General features: G+C 44.0%; 2 protein-coding genes across 4 annotated transcripts in view; one reads left to right on the top strand and one right to left on the bottom strand.

The window, feature by feature from the left end:
• MAEL (maelstrom spermatogenic transposon silencer) overlaps positions 1 to 22,289 on the top strand; it is a 132,234-nt gene that overhangs the window by 5,935 nt on the left and 104,010 nt on the right. The window lies entirely within an intron of this gene.
• Positions 1 to 22,289, bottom strand: part of ILDR2 (immunoglobulin like domain containing receptor 2) — a 58,785-nt gene that overhangs the window by 11,127 nt on the left and 25,369 nt on the right. Inside the window, exons 4-6 of one of the 2 annotated variants that reach the window (XM_073804764.1) lie at positions 12,282 to 12,338; positions 9,384 to 9,530; positions 8,099 to 8,275 (exon numbers count right to left, since the gene is read on the bottom strand). The exons of the other annotated variant lie outside the window; for it this stretch is intronic. Coding sequence (XP_073660865.1) covers positions 8,099 to 8,275; positions 9,384 to 9,530; positions 12,282 to 12,338 — 381 coding nt within the window. The remainder of the gene's footprint in view (positions 1 to 8,098; positions 8,276 to 9,383; positions 9,531 to 12,281; positions 12,339 to 22,289) is intronic. 2 annotated transcript variants of the gene reach the window in all.

Raw genomic sequence — 22,289 nt, 5'->3', positions numbered from 1 at the left:
AGAAGACAGCTTCCATTTATTTTACCAAGTAGAAAACATGGGTCCCACTAATAACAACTCTTTTTGAAATCACCCAGAAATCGTAACCTGTAGTTGTATATATGGAACCATACTTCAGATCCCCTTTATCAGATGGTTCCATTAGAATGGAGGATCGGCAGGTCAACAACAAAATTCTATTACAGTATATTTTTAGTCATTTGTTAACCTCTGCTTCCTACCTCCTGACCTCTTATAGCTCTACTTAAAGCTCATCTTCTCAAAGTTTGGGGGAGTACACTCACACTACAAAAAGACCACTCTCTAGACTAGGGCCGCAGATCACTCTACAGTCTGAGGTTCATACCTTCACCTGGTGGAAGCACATGTAGCTTTAAAACAGATACCCAAACGTCAGGGACCTTGACACAGGTGGCCTAAAAGCCTCTAGTTGCTTGGGAGATTGTGCAAAAATTCCATAACTAGGTGATGCATAAGAGCTAATATTAGATTGTAGGCTTTATACATATTAGTACAAAATAAAATGCAAAATACATGGATTACTATTATGGTTCCATTATTATTTCTTTAGCATTTTCCTCTTAGGAAAGGGATTACCATATTTTTGACATGATTAATTCAACCTGCTGCTATGTGGTTACAGGCAGGTGTTCTTTTCAGGGCTTAATAAAAAACAAAACCAAAGCATGAGAGATAATACCATCTCCTACATTCCCATCACTCATATTGTCAGGGGCAAAGGCTGTTGAAGCCCCATGTCACTTATCAGTCGAGTCCAATACCAGCCCCAAGGGTGATCAGACACGGGCAGGGCCAATCTTCACAGATAAGAGAAAGAGAAAACAAGAAAGAGTGAAAGGAGTGGGATGGGGACAGAACAATAAGGGTAATAGACAACACTTAACTGGGCACTGAAATGTGCTAGGTCCTGTGCTAAATGCTCTACGTGGACATTGATTCCTCACAACTACATAAGGAAGTTAACTGTTAGTAGCCACATTTCATGGTTGAGGACACTTTGGTTCAGAGAGGTTTTATAACTTGCTCAGGAATAAGTGGTAGTTCTGGGACCGGAACCATGTAGTCTGACTGAAGCCCAACCATACTGGGCATCTTGCCTCTCTGGAGTCTAGGAGCAGAGACAGTATGGAGAGATAGGAGAGGAAGACAAAAAGGAAGAGCCCAGAGTAGAAAATGCTCTTAGGTGTGCCATAGGCAGTGTCATCTGAGGCACGGTCCTACCTGACAGCCCATCAGGACTGTACAGTGGGATGGAAGCAAATGACCCGCCTCCAATATTCTCTGTTCCCAGAGTAGGGCAAATACCATAAAGAAACCATACGACTGCATGCACCTCTGGAGAAAATCCTGCTTTCTGTACTCTGGTCATGTTACCCCGGCTGTGGACAGAGCCCCCCACACAAGCATGTACGTGGAAGATTAAAATATCTTCCACAGACTCTAATCACAGCCCTGGCATTGAAGATTGGGAAGACGCCCACACATCCATTTGCAGGTGCACTGGTTTTCTATATGAGAACAGGATGGGCAGTCCACATTCAGCTCCAATTGTGGAATTACTTAAAAAAAAATTAATGAATCTCAGCACACGCTTTTTAGTACACCTTCTCCCGGAGGTTAGATCCATGATCCGTATGCAGAAGCAATTATTAGCAGAAATGATTTTATTTATCAAGCTACACACTCTTCCATCTCTGCAGAGGTGTTTACATAGTACAGACAGTTCACTTAAAATGCAATTATCCCACGGAACTGCTATGTCTGTTCTGAGGCAGTTATGTCTGATGGATGAAACACAGGGCTGGGAAATGGGGAACTGGGCATCTTGTAGGCATGCCGCTGGATTTACTGAGGGACCTCAAATAAGTGGTGACCTATCCAGGACTCAGTTTTCATGTCTGTAAGATACAGCTAATACTTTTCACCTTTTAAATAATCTCATAGGGGAAAGACAAATATATAAACCAAAAAGAAAGGAGACAACCAAGACCAAATCAGTGGCGCACTTTGAGTTCTCTGTAATTATTAGGGGCAGCTCAGATGACACCTCATCCAAAAGGCTTTCTTTTTCTCTAGCTAGAAAAGTTCTCTCCCTTCTCTCTCTATCCCACTCCTAACTTACAAATCATTTACTTTGAACTTTCATCATGGCCCTTAATATATTCTCATTGGTTTCAAATGATTTGTATAAATGTCTAATCTTCCCAAAGATTCTTGAGGGAAAAGACTGCTTATCATTCTAGCTCAGCGTAAAGCCCAGGATGGTGATCTATACACAGTATGCACTTAAATGTTTGCTTGAGCTGACTTGGTGCCAGCCTGGGGCTGGGGGTAGGGTTAATGCTTTCTTAGAAACAGTATTTTCAGTAGTTTCCCTGTCTAGATTGTAAACTTCCTGAGGTCAAGGACAAATTCTCTCTGTTTATCTCTGCATCCTGAGCACCTAGCATAGAACCTGACACATTGCAGACACTCAAAACACATGTGTTTGTATGAATGAATGAATGAATGAAAATCAGGAATAAAAACTATATTACAGAGAATTACAAGTAAGGCAGAAAAGGCCATGTGATGGGTTTGTTGGAGAATTTTCACCAGGAAGGGGAAGGCTTGAATGGTAGCTTGAGGGAGCAGCAAGGTTTAGGTAAGTTTTGTTGTTTTGTTGATGATTATTTTTTAGTAAAGAAAATGAGCATGTTTATAGGCATTAGGGAAGGGTCTACTCTACCTGCAGCTGTGGCTTTATCTAGGTGTTCTTAATATGTGAAGCACTGTATGGCAAACATTCAGTAATACTGAGATAAAGGGGGGAAGAGTATTGCTATAGGAAACAATGTACCAACTGTCCCCTGGCAATGAGAGATGGCTGCCATCCTGAGCAACAGCTGGAAACTGCTCCCTTAACTGCAACTTGGACCGGCGCTTAGATTGCTTTCTGTGTCATTATAACAAATTGCACTCCTCATTACGAGACAGATTTGATCATGTATGCATACGTTATCATGCCCCTGCAAAGTTACAGTAACTCTTCACAGCCTCAAATGACAATGGCAGCTTCGCCTTTCAGTACTGGCATTGTAAAGAGACACCACTGTACTAGATCCTTTCAGCTTTGATTTCTAAGTCACACCAGCTCATGAGTTCAGAAATCTTAATCCCTCTACTTTGTCAAAAAGGACAGAGGCAGAGTACTGATGTTTAGACTTTAGAGGCATCATCCGTTTGGTTTCAGTAGCTAAAAAAGCTAGGCACTTCTCCCTTTAAGAGGCGTTGGTTTTCCTCTTTTAATTGAAAGCTGTATATTCGATGGGTGGCACGCTATAACTAATTCTCTCATCGTGGTAGAACCTGGCTCTGTGTCACGTATATGCTCAGGAGCACAGAAAACCCTTCTTGATCCCTCCAAGCAGATGAGACTTTTCCTTCTCTGAGCTGGCATCAGAGAACAGTCTTATCATAGGCTCCTTTCTATTTGTCACTCATTTGATGTCCATTCACAAGCCCCCAGAAACCACTCTGCTGGACCATAAACTCCTTGAGAGATTTGTACGCATTCATTAAAGTTTTCTTGATTTGAAAACAAATAGAATGGTGTCAAGCCGATTTTTATCTGTAATTTGTCTGAAGATCAGAGAACTCTCTGATGTGTGGTGATATTTTAATAAGAAATGTACTACATTATTGGCCAAAGACCAGCATTTTTTGGAAAATGACTTTTTTCCTGGTGATATTTCAGTTTAGGGTCGATGGGTGATTTATTTCTCTTTTGAAGTTCAGTCTGGTCCAAGTCCTTTGGTTGGTGTGGATTTTCATACTTCAGCTCCTCTAATTTATTAGCCTTGCCAACTTTGATTTTTACTGGAGAGGGACTATTGGGATATTCATTTTGATGCCAAGCTATAATGTCAAAAATTCTTATTGTTAAAAGATTTGAGTTGATACTTCTGACCCAATTAAGGCTCAACTATTTTTCAGCTAATTTCCCCTTTAAAGCCAAATCCGATTTGTAAAACTTGCAAAAGAAGTCTGTAAGGCAGATATCCATGGATATAGCCTTGTTCTTCCCGTCCTATCTTAATAAGCTAAGGAAGGCTGTTTATGGATAATGGAACAGCTGCCAGATTCCACCCCCAGGGTGACAGCAGCTCAGTTGTGGGAGAAGTGATGCTTAAAATTTGCATATTCTCTGTATACATACAGTAGGCATATATATAGACACACATCCTTATTAGTTTGAAAAATGACATTTCAGAACCCTACTTGCCTATTCAATTCTTTTGCAAGAAGGATGAGTGGAGACCAGGTAGATGTGAAAATAAAATGGATTCAAGCAAGGGAAAAGATAATTGCATTAATCAAGGTGGGAGATGATGGTGGCAATGACTAGGATAGTTGAGTAGAGATGGACCAATTCAAGGTTATTTTGAGGTCCAATCTGAAGGACTTGGTGACCAGTTGGATGAGAGAAGTGAGGGAGAGGAAGAGATAAGGATCAAGCCCCTGCTTCTGGTTTGGGCTACTAAGTAGATAACGGTGCCATCCACCGAAAATAAGAAACGTAGGAGTTGGTTTGAGGTTGAGAAACAGCAGATTAATTCCATTTCCTAGATAGATGTTGAGCTGGAAATGCCTGTAGTACATTAAGGTGGGTATGTTCAGAAGGCAGGTGGATATATGGGACTGAGGAACAGGAGAGAGGATGGAGATAAAGACTGGCAGTCATCAGCATATAGATGATGACTGACGCCATGGACTAGATACGATTCCCCAGGGAGAGGACCTTGCACAAACAGGAGCACCAGCATCTGGGGGATGTGCAGAGAAAGAACAGCCAGCATATAGTGAAAACGGTAGGAAAAACTCCAAAGTACAGTGTTGAGGAGGGCAAAGAAATATGAGTGCGTTGTCAGGGGTGGTAAGTGCTTTTGAGAAGTCAAGGGGGCAAGCTTTGAGAAGCATCCATTCGAGTTAGCAATAAGGCGATCTTGGCAAGCGCTGGTCTTTAGAGTGGTGAAAGCAATAGCAAGACAGAAGTTAGTTGAGGAGAGGAAATGGAGACATTAAAGATTCAAAACTCTATCAAGGAGCTTGGCTGTGAAGAGGATAACGTGGATAGGGAAGTAGCATCAGAGGACTATAGGGTTTTTGCAAATTGTTGTATTTTAATGGGAGAGATCCGAGTGTGTTCTGAACGCTGATAGGAAGGAAAGGAGAGATCCGAGTGTGTTCTGAACGCTGATAGGAAGGAAAGGCTAAAGACGTGAGGTGGGAATGGGGTGGGGTATGGAGATTCAGCAAAGAGAGAACCTTGACAAAGCTGAAGGGGATGGCCCCAGAGCAGGACAGGAGGAGACAGTCATCTTTTTTTGTAACACAGGTAACAAACACACATAGCAGGTAGCCGCTATGAAGAATGGGAGAAGGAATCAGGGTGCCTCTTACCTCTTGCCCATTCGGTAACTAACTGGCTATACTATAGGTAGCTCATCAAAGATGTCTTTTCAACTACACGGAGTGTTCAAAAGAGTATTGTGTACAAATGTAATCTGAAAAATTACTGTTGCTAGATGATTACCCTAAAATTGAAGTAGCATAAAAATAAAAAATAGGCTAAATTTACATCTTTATAAATCAGCATCTCTTAACACTTGTGACATTCTTTAAAGGACAATCTATATGGAACAGTGGCTTAAGCCACTTTTCTTAAAGGAGAAATAGCCAAATGCCATCAGTAATTCTGGCCACGGTACCATGAGTACAGAAATGTGCCCAGTGAGGATCATGAAGAACTCACTCCTGACTCAACGAGCCAGAAAATGATAACATGAGCCAGACTAGCTTGGCCGGCGCTGGTTGTGCATTCTCCCCTTTTCCCCTGCTGACAGAATCCTGACTTTGTTCATTTCCAAGGTGAATAGGTGTTGTGGCCTAAGAGATGAGTCTTGGTTGGTCCAAGCCAATCTGGTTTAGGAATGGAGACAGGACACAATTCTTGCCAATAAAATGACATGGAGAAGTCTGCTGGAAGGGGAAGAGGCTTCTGGAAAAGTTTTCCTCACTCTTGAGAAAAGGAGCACAAGGAAGGAGCATAACTTTTCCGTCTCTGAATGCATTTAGCATCTGGGACGCTGGCAGTCGTTATGGAATCTGGAGGGGAGCCAGCCCGGGAGGACAGAGGATGCACTCGGGATGCCAGAACAGAAGACGGAAAGAACTAGGTCCTACAGTGATGCCACCTGAACTGTTCCATTAACCAAGCCCAGAACCACCTTACCTTGGAATTTCCTGCTATGTGAAATAATTTTTTTTTCTATTTTTTAAGCCACTTCTAATTGCAGTTGCTTAGTATCGCAGGATGGAGCCCAAATGCCTGAACTGCATATGCAAAAGCAGGAACTGGAAACAGGCTGAAGACAGGAGAGAAGAAGTATTTGCCATTCTATGAATAAGAGTCATTTTATTATGAGAATCCATTCAATAAAAAGTAAGAGGGAAAGGGTTCTGATGGGAAGGAAGGAGACAGAAGATTGGGGGGGAAAGGCAAGCTGCAAACAGAGCATGAGACAAGTCCTATTAATGCCTCTTTTGCCCACTCCATCCTTTGGGGAAATGGACTGTATTGTATTTATCTCTCTAATACCCTGTGTGTCCTTGATCATTAACTTTTACTTCTCAGTCTGTGACTCATTCCCAGTCTCAGACATCAGAATCCTGCTAATAGTTCCTGAGAGAGAAAAAACACAAATACCAATTACTCACTGAGGATATCCACTCCTTCCAGGGTGGAGCATTGACAGTTCATTAAATGGACTAGACATTCTTCCCTGCTCCCCACTGAAGGCTGTCCAGATACCTCCAGGGGAGAAATGTCTGTTTCATCAACCCTAGCGGCTCATTCACACCTAGGGATTTAAAAATCACCTCCTAAACATACACAGTTCTAACCTTTACTACTCTGTAGTCCTGTTCAGATGCCTCCAGTAGGCTACATTTTAATGTCTCTGTACTCCTCTACCCCTGCCTATAACCTCGAATCCATCATGCCCTCAGTGCGGCTAATCTTCATCCAAATAAACTCTCCTTACCAGTTACCTCATTTCTGTCTAGGATAGGCACCACTAGACAACTGGGCTCATTTTGAAGCCTCCGAACATCTAACTGCTTGCTCTTTCAAAGCATCTCTCAGATTCGTCCACTCATTTCAACGCCCGTTGTCTCCATCATAATCCAGACACTCACATGTCCCACTTCAATCACACCTCAGCTCAAGGTCTCTGATTCTACTCTCTCCTACTTACCACGTGCTTTGTCAACATGTCACCTCTCCACTCAGGAACCTGCCTGCAGTGGATCTCATTTGCTATGGCACCAAGCCCCAGCTCTTCTGGGAGGGGTTTCAAGGCCCTCCCTAATCTGGCTCCACCATATTCTTCCACTGTCTTGCAGTCAGACAGACAAGCTAGACACTGTCAAATACACACACTGTGTTCTTTTAGCTCCGGGCTTCCACCATGCTGGCCTGTGTGTCTCTGCTTTCCTAATCCTTCTCATTCCTCTAGGCCCATCTCTAATCTCCCCTCTTCCCTGAAGACTTTGTAACCATCCCAGCTCTTTCTCCTTCGAACTGCCAGTACCATACGCTTTAGCATCTAACTGTCCCACTAAAGGTCCATTTTCTTTCCCTGGCTGGGCCACACTGCTTGTTAGACAAACCTTGTCCTACACGTCTGAGTGTTCCTCACAGTACCTGGTAGAGTCCTGAGCACTAGGTAGGGAAGAGATAACTATTTATTAATTGAATGATCAACATGCAAGGGGTACACCTTGCCTCTTTTTCTTATAATTTTAGTTATTGAGGAGCCTGGGAAGAAAGCAAGGGGCAGCTATGTCCTGCAGCCCTTGGAAAGCCTGGCACGCATTCCAGGAGATATCTGACAAAGCTGGCAGGCTCCCGTTTCCAGAATGGAGATAATCATTGTCCAAAGAAGCGTCACTGAACAGATGGTTCTCAGCAGCAAGGAACCAGAGTGGAAGCCAGACAGGAGCATGGGGCAGGGCAGTCGGGAACTAGATTTACCACTGTGGCTTCCTCCAGTGGAGTCACTTGGTGCCAGGGGAGGTGGATGCGGCTTGTCCATCAGCACGCCAGATGCGGGGGCTCCTCCCAAGGGGACAGAGGGGATGGAGTAAGGGCCGGGGACACCGGAGACAGAGGGAGGGTACCCGGCCTTTGCTGCTTTCCCTGCTTCATACACTGTGGAGGGAGATGAAGAGCAAGAGAGATTACATCATCCCACCCTCCACAACCCTCACACCAAAAATTCCTGAGGGTGTGCTTAAGGGAGCTCCTGGATGTATGCGCGGGCGTGTGTGCGTGTGTGTGTGAGTGTGTGTGTGTGTTCTACTAGTCCTGAATTGATTCATCGGAACCCCTCTCCCCCACTCTCTTGGACTCCTCCAGCGATGACATAAGGAATTACAGTGTTTAGTAGTACCTGGCAACTGAGTAATTAAGCAGTGCTGGGAGCTGTCACAGCAGCCTCCCCTGTGACAGCAGCAGCCCACTCTTAACCATGTTGCTGTAGGCTGCCTCAGCCCCTCTGGAGGAGGCCTAGCACTGGGTTGCCCAGAGCTGCTTCCAGGAGGCTCCCAACCTCTTCTAGAGAGGCAAAGCCAGCTATGTGCTGACACACGGCCCCGCTCTGTGAGCTCAAAAGCAGAGCAGACAATCTGACTCCTCGAGTGGAAACTGCTGTGTTCCTAAGGATATGAAAGATATACATTGTGTCTCTCTCCTTCAAGATGTTTATGGCAGGGTGCCAAACTTACTGCCTATATGGGCTTGGCCAGGGAGGTAAAATTGTGAATGCCCAAAGGAGCACTAGTTCCTTTGTGGACCATTTTGTCATAGGAGTAAATACAACTCATCTGTGTCTGGATGGGACCCAAAGGCTGTGGTTTGCACACGCTGTTGGTAAAAAGGAGGAGTTCTCTGCACGCACGAGGCATGATCAGAGAAGGTTTTCTCTAGTTTGGATGCCCGAGGAGAGGGCAAAAGCCTTACCCCGCAACCTCACCATCCTGAACCTGCCCTTCCTTTCAGCAATAGTGTCAGTGAGGATTCCAAATGCAGGGGTGATAGGTGTAAATCAGAAGCATGGAGAGGTGCCTGTAGGTGAGAAGGCAAACAAGAATGGTCATCTCAGGAAGCTGGGGGCTCCCAGCAGAGGAGAGTCTGGAACGATCGCTTTTGGGGTGGAAGGAGAGGCGGTGGAGAAGGCGCTCAGGGCACATAGCTGTCTGATGGCGAGGTGACATTTCTTTTGATCACTCTACATCTCCACACTCATCACTCTACTCACAGGCCTGCGGGCAGCAGCAGGAATCTGGGCAACATGGGCAGCGGATGTAGCAACAGCAGCTGTGAGGACAGCACTGGCACCAGCAGATCCCCACCAGGACGAAGAAGAGGAAGACTCCCAGGGTCACCAGGCCAACAAACACCCACTCTGGAAGGACGCACAGAGAAACCCACACTCGAGGCGGCCCCCCGCCGGGACAGGCCCCCTCTCACCAGTGCCTCCCTGTGAGATGAGTGAGTGGGAGGGACCTGGGGGAAGACAGTATCTCATAACAGGGCACGGAGCCCGCAGACTAAGGAGGAACTCTGAGAGTGAGAAGTGCAGACCCTCCCAGGGCTGGGGCGTGGACAGCAAGGAAGGTTACCGGGGTCATACTGAGCACACATAATGACCAGTACAAAGTGATGCGGGAGGTTCAGGGCCCCTTCCTGGAAAAAGGGCTTACCTTACCAACTGTAGTGTAAGAACACCTATGGGACAAGAGCAGAGATTCCTGGCTAGGTAGAGGGGAGCTTTGCTTCCTGAGCTATTAAATGGTGGGTTCTGTGAATTCGTATGTTTTGTAGCCAAGTTAATCTTGTCCCTAAAAGTGTTAAGTCCTGAGAAAAAGTTCTCTGTGTCTAGATGGTCTAAATCAGAACATGTTTAGGTGGTCCATGTCCCTTGTGTATTCATCTGTTTTCCCTACTGAATGCCTCTTAACATCTTTCCTGTACTCAGCATCAGTGCTGAGATCAAAACCCTTTGCTAAAGAAAACTAGAGACTTAGGCTCCGAAGAGAAGATCCTGACCCTGTTCCCCAAGAATGGTTTGATCACACTCCAGCTGACCGCGCTACACAGCCAGCATGACCACGGACTAAAGTGGCTCAGGACTGGGATGACTGGGAAGGCTCTCACGTGTATATCTGACCATGTTTGTTAACGTCTGCTATTTTCACTGCTCTGCCAGAGGCTGAACGTGAATTTAATTCATTTGCCCATCCAAGAGATTAAGAGAAAGGAAACCAATCCATCTGGCTTAGTTAAAAAGGACTGTGGCCCTGGAGTGACCTGATGTCATGCTTTTGGGACTTGGCTATAGGATCCAATGTCCCACTGCGGGGGCGGGGTGGGGGGGGCCTGGGAAGGACTGGAATGAGCCATGATTTCCTTTCAAAGCAAAAGATTAAAGCAATTCATTTTGATTGAAAACCATCTACCAAAAATCCCTTTGCAATCAACTTCAAGTACACATTGTTTTGTTTGAATTTTAGTTATTAAATATTCCTTCAGTGAAATGGAACATTCAGTTGGAGCTTGCGAATATGCTATTTTGGTTATATAAAGGGTTTTGTGATCATGATAAAGTTATTTGACCTTTGTCTAGAACATAATTTCCTCAGGGAGGAAACAAACAACTTACGTTTCCTGAATGGTCCTCCTCACTCACCCATCAGAAATACATTCAAAATAACCAGGTCACCCTCTATTCAGGAAGTGAGAAGGCCTTGTACCCAGCTAGAATGTTCTGGAGAACATTTTTGCTGAGGACAGTAGATAGATGAGGGCTTTGGCCTGTGCCTTAGCACTGACATAATAACACAATGCGGCCTGAGATAGATATGGGCCCTGAGGATTAGATGAGAGGTGTGGTATGGTGGCTACAACTTGGGTCAGGCAGTCAAGGATAAAAGACTGGCAGGTTCCCTTGGAGAAACAAAGAATGTTATCCATGAAAGGATTCTTGGAGTCAAAAGGGAGAGAAATTCGGGAGACCAGGACCAGATATGAAAAATACAGTAACTTTTCCTTGGGACTGTGGGATATAACATCTAGTATGAAGCAATGCAGTGTAACAGTGTTTTTTTTGTGATGAGCAAATGTGTACAAATTGATGGAACTCTGGATAAGGCGGATCACCAAGAAATATCTATTTGCGTCCTTGGGATCGACATCGGTGAAAAGAATGTCTGTATTTGGGTTGGCCAGCTCATGGGAAAGGATCAGGAGAATTCACGGAAGAATAATTAGTGAAGCTCAACTGTGAAGACTCTGCATGCTCCTTAAAACCTGAATCAAGTCAAAACCAATCGCCAGGATTATCTTGTTTCTCTCTTTTGCTCTCAGTTATTAAGCAGCTCTTAACCCTTTGGCAGAAGCTCTCCAAAGCAAGGCTGAATCATATCCTTTCCTATTCCCTGCCTTTGGTTATGTCCTCTCCCATAGTTCATTCTTGTTTCTCTCTAATCCTCCTTCCACGATGGGCTATAGTGCAGCATCAAACTGATGTTGGCTTGTCTAGCTGGTATGTCCAACAGAAGCTACATAAAAAGACAGAGGTGTACATTCGGTGCAGGTGTCCTTGAGATAGGGTCCATGGACCCCAGGGACTTAGGGGGCCAAGCAGCCCCTGAAATTGTATACAAAGCAATGTAGATCTCTAAATGTGTACTTTTCAAGGGAGGAGGGGTGCATAGCTTTCATAAGGTTTGAAAAAATGTTTTGATAAAGTTATAAAAGGCAATTCAGAGTAACATGGTTGTACACTAATGAATGGGTAAACATAAAACTTAGGGAATAAGGAATGCCGATTAATAACCACTCCGTTAAGGATACTTATAGCTATCTGGGTGCAGCTGAGATACTGAGATTGCGAAAAGGCCTGCATACCTGACACTGAAGGACTGGGTCCCCATCTCAGCCTATTTTTAATTACCATTATTCTTTTAGGGCCTAGTAACAGGAGAAATACAATTTGAAGGCTCTTCCAATGGGCTTAATTTCATCCTGGAGAATACCACAGACATATATAGACAAATGTACAAATAAATTAAAGGAGCAATTAGTAACTAATGCAGAAGCAAGACAGATGGAGGGATAGCAAATTAAGCAAATACAGAGTTAAATGACTGAATACCTGGCATAATCTCCACAGCAAAACTGGGCAAGAGATCAGCAAGCAGCCCTGTCCTGCCTAAAAGAAGTGGAAGGAAAAGAAGAAGTAAAGAGGTTACTCCAAAGGAAAAACACAGCCTGAAGCCTAGCTCCAGTTAGCACCATCCCTACATGGGGCCATTGATCCATGCTGTCTGTGTTCTGAGATGCACGTCACCAAGGCTGGGCTCAGTCAAGAGAATGAGCTTCTCCATCAATCTTTGGCAGCCATCTAAGAACTCTGCACCTAAACCAGGCAGAAGCAGAAACAGACATTTCTCTCCAACTATTATAGAAGGAGGAAATCTCTGCTTCAAATATGAAAAAAACCTGCTTGAGCAGACTGACATATACCATCTCCATTCATTTATACATCCTACTCCACGTATATTATTGGAAAGTCAAACCCGTCTGTATCCAAACGTTCAACCTACATTTTCGTACATCCATACACAGTCCCATGTCCATATAAAAACAAAAGTACATATTTGGTTTTAACTCAGAATTATCTCCCTACATGATTCTATTTATAGCCTAAAGATATTTCAATGATTAAAGTTTTCAAAGGCAAGGAAATGATAAAGCTAGATCAGTTATACGCTCTTCGACACTCCTTCTGGCTTCAGAAATATTCTGTACATATGTATATGGTATGGCTTTTCCATACGGCACCCACAGCTGGCATGGTATGGACCCAAGTGCCTTCTGCGTGATATGGCACAGAAGCTTAAGGGCTGGTGTCAGAACAGGTGCCCCTCGGGGCTCTGAGAAGCAAAGAGCTGTGCAGGAAACAACACACTGGAAGAGGTTGGGGAGGAGGTTAGTCCTTTTAAAAACTAGCCCGGTTTATATAGAAAGAAGTGCTGAATGCTTCCACCACGTTCTCATATCCACGTAAATATAAAGGCTGTAATAGGACTTCTGCCCTGTACCAGGTTCTCTCTATCACAGTGCAGCCTCGCTAAGAAACAAGTTGCACTAGGAAACAACTAGCAAACTCGCTTCCTTTGAGGCTTGTGATGGCAAAAGGTCACTATGGTTCCTAAGCCTGCAACCGAATCTTACTTCACTTATGGGCATGACATACGCTTCTAGCACAGCTCTGTCCAGTAGAAATATAATGTGAGCGACCAGTAATTTTAGCTTTTCTAGTAATCACATTAAAATAGTTTTTTTTTTAAAAAAAGATGAAATTACCTTCATAATATTTTTACTTGTACCAATGTAGCCAAAATATTAATACTTCAAAGGCTCTGTAGCCACACATCACTATTAGAAAACACATCTCTAGGGGTCTGGTCTCTTTGGTTCATTAGAAAACTTTTCCTGTTGAAGTTTGTTGAGGTGCATTAGAGAAAAAGTTACCCATGTGTGTGGTTTATATTTTGAGTCTAAAGGTCATAGTTGGTCACTGATCCTCTCCTCTATCAAATCACCCCATAGAAAAGCAGCTCTGACAAAAGTCAAAGAAAAAGAAGTTCTTCCGAGGCGCTAGGAGAGGATGCTGCAGCAGGGGCAAGGTGTTAGGGAGTCAGGTAAAAGGGCTCTTTGCTCACTTTATTTTTCTTGGCTCTCCTCAACTATACAAGGCCAGTGTGGTAAAATGTGTCCCAGTCATGTCTCCTGCATGGGTCACGGTCCCACATTTGAAAAGTTATCAGTACCAGAGTACATTCCAAGGAAAAGAAAGCATGGAGTGGGCCACTAGGTTAACTCTGTTTTATTTTTTATTTAGTTATTTTTTTGGCCACGCCATGCAGCATGTGGGATCTTAGTTTCCCAACCAGGGATCAAACCCGGGCCCCCTGCAGTAGAAGCTCGTAGTCTTAACCACTGGACCGCCAGGGAAGTCCTGAAGTTAGCTCTGTTTTAGGTTTTGGCAAGAAGGGTTTCCTTCTTTCTGTCTTCCATCTTGTGCAGCTGGCACGGTAAGAGTGGTTTGGTGTTTGCAAGGTCTCTTGGAAAGTCAAGTGGGAGCCAAGTAGGTCATTGGAAAAGGGCATCTTGAAGGAGAGATGGGCTAGCCTTTGGCCTAAGCCAACATGAAAGGCTAGGAGGCTCCCCAAGGCTCACACGTGGTCTAGTCCATTTTCCTAGGATAGGCGACCAGACAGGGATTTGGGGCCAAAGTCCAAGCAAGTGATTAAGAGCATGTGTTGGTCTCACAGGGAATGTTCTCTGTACAAATATCTCTTGGAAGTTCAACAAGGCAATAGACAGGTGGTCAAGGATTTGGGATCTTGGACATCTCTTAAAGGCATAATTAGTATTAATTACAGCCAACAGCCAATGATCAAGAAGTCAATATTTTTAAAAAAAGTCAATATACTGTGCTTTTAGCAAAGCAGTTATCAAACGCTTACTTAATGGTGTTTTTTTTAATATGGACAGATTAGTACTTCTAAATATATCTTACTGTATATAGTAAAATGAGACACTTTTATTGTATTTACTCTCTAGTTCTCAAGCCTACCACTGTTTTAAACATCCCTATATGTGCTGTAGCCCAAATCATTAATTACATTCATAACAGAAATGTTATTGATGATATAAACTATCGATTTGCATATAATTTCTCACAGGAAATTAGCTATGTGATAATAATTAACTATAAAAAAATCCATACATTCAAGGAGGATATGGTACTCACACATATTATATAGAGCATATTCTATTGGAGTAAGCAGTAGACTGGCTGGGAGTCAGGGTACTGAAAGCAGCTTTGACATCAGTTTACTTGGTGACCACTACGGACAGATTACTTCCTCTTTCTAGGACTCAATTTTCTCATGAGTCAAATGAAGCGGTTGAATGAAGAGATCCATAAATAGGGAGACCATACATCTTGGTTTGTCTGGGACAGTCCTGGTTTATGCCTGTTGTCCTGGTGTAATTATTAATAGCACCCCTTTTAATTCCAAAGGGTTCTAATTTGGACAATTATTTAGATGGTCACCCTATCCATAACGTTTTCAGTTCTCAAATCTGATACTCAGTGATCAGAGTTGCAAACTCAATTCCATATATTTATACGGACCAGTAGATAATGCAAACAAGTGCAGCTGGTCAAATGTAATACAACTGGGAGCAGCTGGGCGTGTGGCAAATGGCATATTGTGTCTGTAGGGGCTGCTTCTACGCACCTCTAGCCAATTGTTGCCTCGCAGAAAAGTGTCTTCAGGGTTGCAAATCTTCCTATTTTTCAAGATTAGCCAGACCCCAGATTTTTATGTGAAATATCCTGATTTTCAAATGTTGGCAACTGATTCACAGATTTTAAAAAATCACTGGACAAGCCATACAAAATATGCTTTGGGACTGTATAGAACCCAGAGGTCATGTGCTTACAAACACTGCGGGGTATACATACACAGATATAATTATGATGGACAAAACACAAAAGCTAGATTTCCCCACCTGCTGTTGAGAACGACATCATGATGGTGTTCTGACACTACTGCACACAGAATGTTAGTGAATATAAGCTCTAGGCACCTATGTTCAAATTAAAATCTGAAAGCAACAGTATGACACACCAAATTGTTAGCCCTTATTTCTGGGGCACTGGAATGGGCATCATGGAAGAACAATGAAGGGGCTTTTACTTTTTTAGATTTTTTTTACACGTGTAATTGAAAGTTAAAATAAGAAACATGGACAGGAGATTCACAAAGCTTGTCACTCCAACAGAAAGACATACATCAAGCTTCTCATTCTCCCTGAAGCAACGGCCAATAGCTGACACTTCAGAAGATGGGGAAGCCTTCCCATAATGCACCCGTGTAGTGTTAGCCCCAGGGTGGTGTGGGTGACAGACTATGGCAGTAAAGTGGGTAAAATTAAATGTCTTCAGAGTTTGGGGATAGCAGATTATACCACTATGTTATGTCAACAGTAGAGAGGGAGAGAGAGAGCAAAGCTCTCTGGCTTTTATACCATGACCTATATTTTCCTGGAGCTAAAGGCATTTTAAAAAGTGAATTTATGCTGGAATCCTATATTTCTAAAAGTCATTTTGCTTCCAGCTTCTTGCTTAACAATTCCTAAAAAATGCTGTTGCCACTTAGAAATGCTCTAACTTTTCTTCCTATTCTACTCTATTCTGTCACATCCAATGAAGTTCTGATGTTAGACAGTCCAAACAATTGCAGTAAATACATTCCAGATTTCAGCAGCACTTTACCAACACTTGTGAATCACTGTCATTCTTCCAGGATTCAGTTAGAGTGGCAATTACAAGTCACTTTAATGTCTAAGAAAAGGATGGAAAACAGACCCAGCAAATAGATAGCCAAATTTACTCTTTTCAAACCCCAGCTCAAACTGTGAGTAGAAAGTACAGTTTTCACGTAAGCACTTCAAAGAGTTTTCCCCAAACCTTGCAGAATCCATTACTCTTAAGAAATTTCCACATGAATAGACCAAATGAGTCAGGCATACTATTAGTTTGTACACGCACACAGGCAAGTGTCAGTATCATTCCATACGGTCACCAACATCATAGCCCAAAACATTCATGTATTTTGGGTTGAATGACGAGGGCAGAAACAATCACTTTGATAAAACAACTTACAGATTTTACCTATATAATTCCCTGTTTCAGCTGTTTTCTGCCACTGACACCTTGAAGTTATCCCCAACTGAACTCTCGGTACATATTCCTGAGAACAAGTTCACTTCTGGAATGTCTCCAATTCATTCATTCAACAAAGAAATGTATATTGTGCCTGGTGGACACGCAGAGAAGAACAAGACTCGATCCCTATGCTTGAAAGCCTCAGGCTCGCCCACGCAGCTTGTCCAGCAGTGTGAGGCTAAGAATTCGGCTTTACTTCTCTTGCTTCTGGGTCACATGACTTACCAAGGTCAAAGGACTTTCTTCCTGCCAAATCCCGTTTTCATTAGCTTTTTTTTTTTTTTTTTTTTTTGCATTGACATCAGGTTCCCCCAGTCATGAGGCCTTCCCTCAGAGACACAGTCCTTGCCTGGTTTCCCACTCCTCTCCTACCCATGGTGTTATCTTCACATATTTCACAACAAACCATGTCCCGGTGACATTTCCCCAAGGTTCTGATACCCTTTTCTTGGCCGGTCAGGCCCTCAATGCAGGATGTACTTACCTTCTTTACTAAGATAACCAGCTAATGAACTTCTCAATCTTCTGCTTCATTCAAATTCTTACCACACACAGTGTACAAGACTCTGAAATATGTTCCGACAGAGCCGTGTAAGAATACTGCCGTGAGAGGCTGCATCCTCCTCCATGGTCCCGGTTTCATGAGAGCACTTGTCTCTCAGCTGCTGTGATTCCTTTACATGTGCCTCCACTAGCAGGATGGAAACCCCGCTGCCTCCCCAACAGCGTGGCATGAGGAGACACCTCACCCGTCAGGAGCTTGAACTTTTCCCAGTAGTAAGTCCCCATTGTTTTCTATGCTGGGCTTCTGATTTACTGCTCATGTTAGTGCCTTTTATCCAGCTCAACTGGACTCTTAGTGAGCATATGAAGGAACCATTCATTCATTCAGCACTATTCTATGTAATGGAGAACGTTTAGCACCCCTGGACTCAGGGCTCAATGCCAGGAGCATCCTCTACTCACTGGAATATCCCCAAATGCCATCTTGCCATCTCAGGGGATTGAAGCACCGCCTCATTCCACCCCCACAAGCTGAAAGCCACGAGGCTAGGGTATTTTCAAGGCGGCCATTACACAGAGATACAATATGTGCCCCAAATTGGTTTTTGTCTCTAGTCTTAAAACTTAAATCCAAGCTCTGATCATTAGTCCAAGTTCTAGATGTAGGACAAACTTGTTTTCAGATCCTAGATCGGCTACTCAATTATTTGATGACAAAAGACACATTATTTAATGCATTGGACCTTATGAAAAGAAGGGAAAACAATACTGCCTTTGTCCTTGTGATGTCAACACTGCTGACAGCACAGTTATCTCCATTCATTTCTTTGAAACGTACTAACTTGGAGTCCTTTTCAGTTTTGCCGATATATCATACAAATGAACCTTCTGTTCGGGATGATCTAGAATGTTTTTCTTCCCCAGCTTCTTGAGGTTCCCTTCTTTTCCCTTCTGCTTCATGGACATCTGGGCTTCATCCCACTTCCAGGCTTTCCTAAGATGCCCTGGATCCATTTTCAGGGATGTACTTGTAGCCACCCGTGACCTCTCAGATCCTAACCCTCTAAAAGGTTTCTCTCCTAAATCTTTGAGGAGAGCAGATGTTTTTCTCTGGCCCTTTTAAGTGTCAAGTTGTTTCTATGGCTGTTTGGAATCCCCCCACATTGGAAATTTCCCAAGGGCACACACATCCCTGTTTTTATTCTATATGCCTGTGGCAACCATGCATTCAATAAATAAAGATTATGATTATCCATCACAAATGTGGACATAGCCTCCCTTTCTTTTATATGTAAACTACGTATTTAAGCATTTCATGTGTGTTTTTTTTCTTTGTCCCTTTCGTTTTAGCTCACTTTAAATTATAGTGAATAATTCTCCCAGTGAATCCTCTCCACAAAATGAGTAGTATCAGACCATCTACAATTAACTGTTCATAAATGCTCCAGGCTTTTCGGCAGCGATTATAAGCTTGGCCTAAGGCACTGACTTCTATTCACACAGAATTCTAAAATCAGGCTGTATTGCCAGAAAGGATCTCGGAGGTCATCTAACCCATAACCCACTCCATGTTTTCAGGAACCTGAAGCTCAGAGAGCATAAGAATCTTACCCAAAGTCACACAGCTGACTAATAAACCAGGAGTAGAACCTGGGTCTACTCACCCCCATCCCTATCTTTTTTCCCCAGTATCTCACTCCCCCTCAAGCTTTGCTTATTCTTAATTTAGAAATGTTAGACATGTGCAGCATTTCTAATCTCCTAGTATCTGCAGTGAGCAACACAGAAATTTATGTTTGTGGCATTACTGCTCTACTTACATAATTAAAGTATAATGTCTGGATATAGGAGTGTTGGAGATGGCTAACGATTTCAGCACCTTTTAAAGCTGTGACCAGAAAATGATTACTGAATACATCATAACACAGTAGGAGCTAATTAAAAGGCATTCACCATGCTGCTATAAACTAATAAACAATAATAAAAATGATTGCAAAGCACTCTGCCTTTGCAAAGTGCTATAGTGATCCAACCCCCTAGCCCTCAAGAGTGAGTAGATGCAAAGTGTTATTAGTAATATAACGTGCTCAACTTGGCCTGAGATGAAATGACTAAGACAGTTAGATTTGATTCCAAAATGATATGGAGCAGGGTGGGATTTAATGGAGGGAGGAAATTGAGTTTCTTGGTGCCCAGTGTGATTTCCTGAGCTCCCTGTGCTCCAACCATCAGACCTGCACAGACACTTCAGATGCAAAGATAACAAGAACGGCTAGTTTCCTTAACCCCAAAAGCCCAGGTGGTCCACGGCAGACACGGAGGGGCACACAGCTTGGTAGGTCTCGGGTTGTCAGAGTTCCTGCCCTTTCCTCCGTGGCCAGCCCCCTCTCGGTGTGAGGGGCGTGAGCATGGAGCATTTCCCAGAGCAAATTCTGAGGCACTGCACCGTGTGAACTCAAACCTGCACACTTGAATAGCGGCAGCTGGCTTTGGAGAAAAATGCCATGGCTGTCTCCTGACCGGCTTTCAAGGGCTGCCATTCTTTCTTTCCAGGGCTGAGCCGATTTTCGGCGACACCCGCTCTCCCGCGGGCCTCCAGGGCCTCCCCTCGGCGGGGCCCGTCCCCTCCCTCCCGCGCACCGGCTTCGCATTTTTGCCGCCTCCCGGCTCTGTCGACTACAATGCGGCCGGCGGGCTGACCCAGCTGCTCCAGCTCCCGCCTGGGTAACCACGGCAACCGCGGGCTTCAGGAATGCTCACTAATTGAAGGCCGAGTTTCCTCCCACAGTGATGAGCAACAAGTGAAGCAAAAATAGTGAGGCGGGATAAAGGCTTCGAGGGAGCGGGGGAGGGAGGGGAGAGCAGTCGCAGAGCGGGACTGGGTGGCTGGGGGTGAGGGGAGGGCAAACGGCGCCTTCAGCACCTCGTTTGTTCTCTTCACAAACCCAGGGCAGTGAAGAACCTTAAAGGACACCGTTTACCCGGCAGAAATCTCAGCACACGTTTTTCAGTGAACAACTGTTACTGCAAACCACCACCTCTTTGCCGGGCCTCTTTGCTTCTAGTAAGTGAATGGAGATGTGCACATCCCTAGGTCCCCATAATTAGAATGCCAGCTAACACCCAGGGTGCAGCAGGTGAAGGTGAGCTGAAACTAATTTGATCCCAGCTCCTCTGGATCTTCTGTTCTCTTCAATCAAAAGGAGAACTTTCCAGGTGATCATCTCTAAAGATGGGGTGACCATCATACCAGTATGCCTGTTGTCTTGACATAAATTAGTAAAAGTCTCCCCTTTTCACTCTCAAGAGTATTCTCATTTGGACAATAAATGATAAGGTCACACTATCAAAAGTCTTTCCAGGCCCATCTAGATCCTAATCCAAGCCTTAGGTGCTCCCCAAACCCTTCCAGACTTCATCAAATGGCCTCTGTGACCTAATCCTTGTATTTAGGTTAGGTAGTAAACACCCTGTAATTAACAGAGAAACGGGGGCTTCCAACAGCTACCAAAACATAGCAACCAAAGGTCGGCATGCTGGGACAGAACACCCTGAAACCCACTAGCGGAAAGATTCCCACAGGGCCGATTAGGGTCACCACTCGCAAGGCACTGCACAGATGTCACTGAGAAAACATGAATCTATTAGTAATAGGATTGCCAATTAACAGATGGCTCATTAAAGCCTCTGCCCATGGGATGGGCTAAAAGAAAATCAGCTCTCTAGGAGGAGTCCCGGAACACAGAATTCCCTGAAGAGGGTTCCCTCAAATTAGGGATGACATTCTGGCAATGAGGTGTGGGGTATAGGAAATGGTAGGAGAAGGGAACTGACATTTACTGAGTTCGTAGTCTGTGTTATTTCATCCTCATACTAGGTCTTCCATGTGGCTTTCATTTTCCCTCCCCCATTTTTACAGAGGAGGAAACCAAGACTCGTCAACATTGACTTACTGAAGGTTATATTGATGCACTGAGTCCACAGATATCTGACCCCAAAGCCCATGCTCTTCACAGTGGATCTTATCCAGTAACCAGATTGACCTTTGGTCAAGATCAGGGTTTTGCAACCTTGGCACTATTCACATTTGGGGCCAGATAATCCTTTGTTGGGGGTAGGAGGGCCACCCTGTGCATTGTAGGTTATTCAACAGCCTCCTTGGTCTCTATCCACTAGATGCCATGCTACCCCACAAGACGGGACAACCACAATGTTTCCAGACATTGCCAAGTATCGTCTGGGTGGGGGTCCAAAGAGGCCCCTCTTGAGAATCAGTAGCCTAGATATTTAATATCAAATATAGTTTTAATCTTTTCTTGTATTGTTCTCTCATTGCTTCAGAAATATAATGCTTATCTTTACCAAAAGACAGTGATTTTCATAGGGACAAAACAGTGCCATTTTAAAATTTTGTATCCTCACTGTGCTAGGGACATAGTATGCAAAAGAGACTGGTTAAAAGTTAAATCATAATTCAAATGCAAATCACGCTTGAAGCAAAACTGACTCTATCGCATGGTGCCTATCAAAGAGCAAGGTTGCGATTATGCCGTGGAGAGGTCTGAAGGCCAGAAGAGGCTTCCTGCAAAGGGTAAAAGGCATGATCCCTAGTCTTTGGAACAACCCCAAACCCCACTCCACTGCTCAGATGGTAGAAAGTTCATTTTTGGCAGCCATTAACCAGAATCAGGTGCTAGTTGATGCCTGGTTGACTTTTCTGCCTCCGCCTTCTCCTCCACCCCTTCAACAGTTTTCTGGTTCTTCTCAAAACCAAAACCCACAGAGGCATCTAGGTAAGCTCAGGGCAGAGTAGGCCAGCTGGGAGAAAAGCCAGCGGGGCTGGGGCCTAAA

The sequence above is a fragment of the Tursiops truncatus genome, chromosome 1 (assembly GCF_011762595.2).
Source record: "Tursiops truncatus isolate mTurTru1 chromosome 1, mTurTru1.mat.Y, whole genome shotgun sequence".
NCBI lineage: Eukaryota > Metazoa > Chordata > Mammalia > Artiodactyla > Delphinidae > Tursiops > Tursiops truncatus.
Note: the sequence above shows the minus strand (reverse complement) of the source record. Positions and strands in the feature narration are given on the sequence as shown.